General features: G+C 35.8%; 1 protein-coding gene across 1 annotated transcript; it reads left to right on the forward strand.

The window, feature by feature from the left end:
• The first annotated feature begins 1515 nt into the window (after positions 1-1515).
• LOC118570334 (vomeronasal type-1 receptor 4-like) lies at positions 1516-2430 on the forward strand. The gene has a single exon (XM_036168717.1). It carries the CDS (start codon positions 1537-1539, stop codon positions 2428-2430), a length of 894 nt encoding a protein of 297 aa, XP_036024610.1. The 5' UTR covers positions 1516-1536.
• The last annotated feature ends 222 nt before the right edge of the window (positions 2431-2652 follow it).

Here is a 2652-nt window from a genome sequence, read left to right on the forward strand (position 1 = left end):
TTGTTTATATCTACACAGATCATAAATGACAGTCACCTCACTATGTCCCACATCTATCGGGTAACTGAACATTGGCATGGTGTCAATACCAGCAATCCATGGAGTGAAGCAGTAAGATTATTGTACATTCCAGGTCAGCTTTACATTATTGAAAAAAGAGCCTATCTGAAGACACATGCAATCAATAGAAAAAGATTTCATTAACTAGCTTCCTTTTGATTTTAGTCATCGTATCAAAACTAGAGCTCTATTTGGTTATGTGCATGAGTTTAAATTATTAGAGGTTGGTTCATGTCTGTGTTAAGCATTGAAAGACTAGAACACTGCTTCATGTTTTGGTCTTTGCATAATTTGAATTTTAGCCCAAGATGTCTTTTCAAAGTGTATTTTAGTGCATGTGAGTGTTGTCAATGCACTTCTGATTGCATTTACATTGTTGTATAGGATATCATTGCATAAACATCAGTCAATTGCTGTTCTGCTAAAGTACAGGTTTGTATTTATTTGCCTTCAAGCCAATCATTAGATGTAGATGCTGAGCATTATCTATGAAGGCTCATTTAGTCTGTAAAAGCTAAGTTTTCTACATGAAGGTATACACCTGTTTTGCATATTCTCAGGCTCTTATTTGGGAAATTGTGTGAAGTAACATGAACATCATAGCCAGAATTCTTGTTTCATCTGCATGCTTACCAAGAGCTAGTGTTTCTTATGATGTGTGCTTCACATTTCTACTGCTGAATGATACATCAGATAATAGATCACATAGGAACACTGGGCATTCTTCCCCCTATATATCATTTATATAGTATTGCCTCCTTCTAACTAATTTGTGTTAGAGTCATTCACCTGTTTCCTCTCCATTGTGTTAGATAGCAATTCTTTTTGTAGAATGTGTCTCTCCTCTCTCCACATCTTAACTCTGCACCACCCTTGTTCCATGTATATGTGTAAGGGGTAGAATTTAAGAGTTATCTCTTAAATATAACATTATCTAATTCATCACTTTCAGATGATGGTTAGTGCTACATTATAAACCTAATTATCAAAGAATAAAAAGATATTCTTTTTCCTGTTGTAATTCTTCGGTTTTAATGTTAATAATAACATGGGAAATGCATTAACAATGGATTTCTTCCTTGGAGAAGAGGAAAAGAAAAAACTGTTTCTCCAATATGGGTGGACTTGTAAAATTGAGCATTCTTTCATTTTGAACTCGCTGGTCATTGCTTCTATCAGGACAACTTTCCCCTATTCTTAGGGCAGACTTTTTTGAGGAACAAAATGGAAATTTGCCCCACAAATATGTGGATTTGAAGCCATCAGCAGTTCTTACTGACGACTATAATTGGTGTAAAAACAACTGTGAGAGGTTGTGTGGACAAGATCATGTTGTACAGAACACTTGGGTTTTTAGTCTTTAATGTGATTCTTGTGCATTTGTGACATCAGTCACACAGGACATCTTAAATACAATTTTTTTTCTCTGAGAAGGTCTGCTTGCATAATTTGAAGTGAATTTTGCTCAGTAACAAAATGGACTCCAGGAATTTGGGAATAGGAATAATATTCTTGATAGAGAATATAGTTGGAATTCTGGGAAATATGTCTTTTCTTTCCTACTACCTAGTTATTTATTTCAAGAAACACAGGGTAAAGCCCTTGGATTTAATTCTCATGCATCTGATCACAGTTAACTTCTTGATCATTCTCTCTAAAGGAACGGGAAACACAATGACAGCATTTGGGTTGAAACAGTTCTTCAATGATTGGAGTTATCAACTTTTTATATATGTGCTAAGAGTTTTCAGGAGCATGTCTGTCACTACATTCTATCTCTTGAGTGTCTTCCAGGCCACCCTCATCAGCCCTAGAAACTCTTGTTGGAATAATCCTAGAGCCAAGTCTCCCAAGGACATTGGTGTCTACATTTCTCTCTCCTGGGTCTTGTACATCATGGTAAATGTTCTTTTCCCTTTGTACATGTCCATAAAATTAAGAATGAAAAACATAACAAAAGAGATAGATTTTGAACACTATACTGATGCAGGTCATGACAAAATCACAGTCTCCTTATATATAGCGTTTTCTGTGTTCCCTGAACTTATATTTTCTGTCCTCATCACCTGGTCCAGCAGTTCAATGATTGTCATTTTGTATAGGCACAAACAGCGAGTTCAGCACATTCGAAGTACTGCAGCTTTCCACAATAACTCCACAGAGTCTATAGCCACCAAGAACATCCTTGTCCGAGTGTTCACCTTTCTGGCTTTTTATACCCTCTCTACCATCTCACATTTCTGCAGTGCTCTATTGTCTGGTCAAAATTGGTGGCTGATGAAAATCACAGTCATTATATCCTTGTCATTTCCCACTTTGAGCCCCTTTGTACTTATGAGTCAATCAGCCCCTTTTTCTCGGCCCTCTTGAAAAATGATACAGAATCCTCTAATATTATTACAACTAATTTACAATTAGTTTACTAATTAATTTACAACTTAAATTGCATGCTTTTTCAGAATCTGATTTTTGAAACAGCAAACAATACAGAAATTCTTTGGGGAAAACATTTTTCTGTATGAAGCAAACCTTAAGGATTAATCAGGTTTCTTCCACTGATGGAACTTTCATACAGTTCTATCAAAACTCTTG

Source organism: Onychomys torridus, chromosome 19, assembly GCF_903995425.1.
Source record: "Onychomys torridus chromosome 19, mOncTor1.1, whole genome shotgun sequence".
Taxonomy (NCBI): Eukaryota; Metazoa; Chordata; class Mammalia; order Rodentia; family Cricetidae; genus Onychomys; species Onychomys torridus.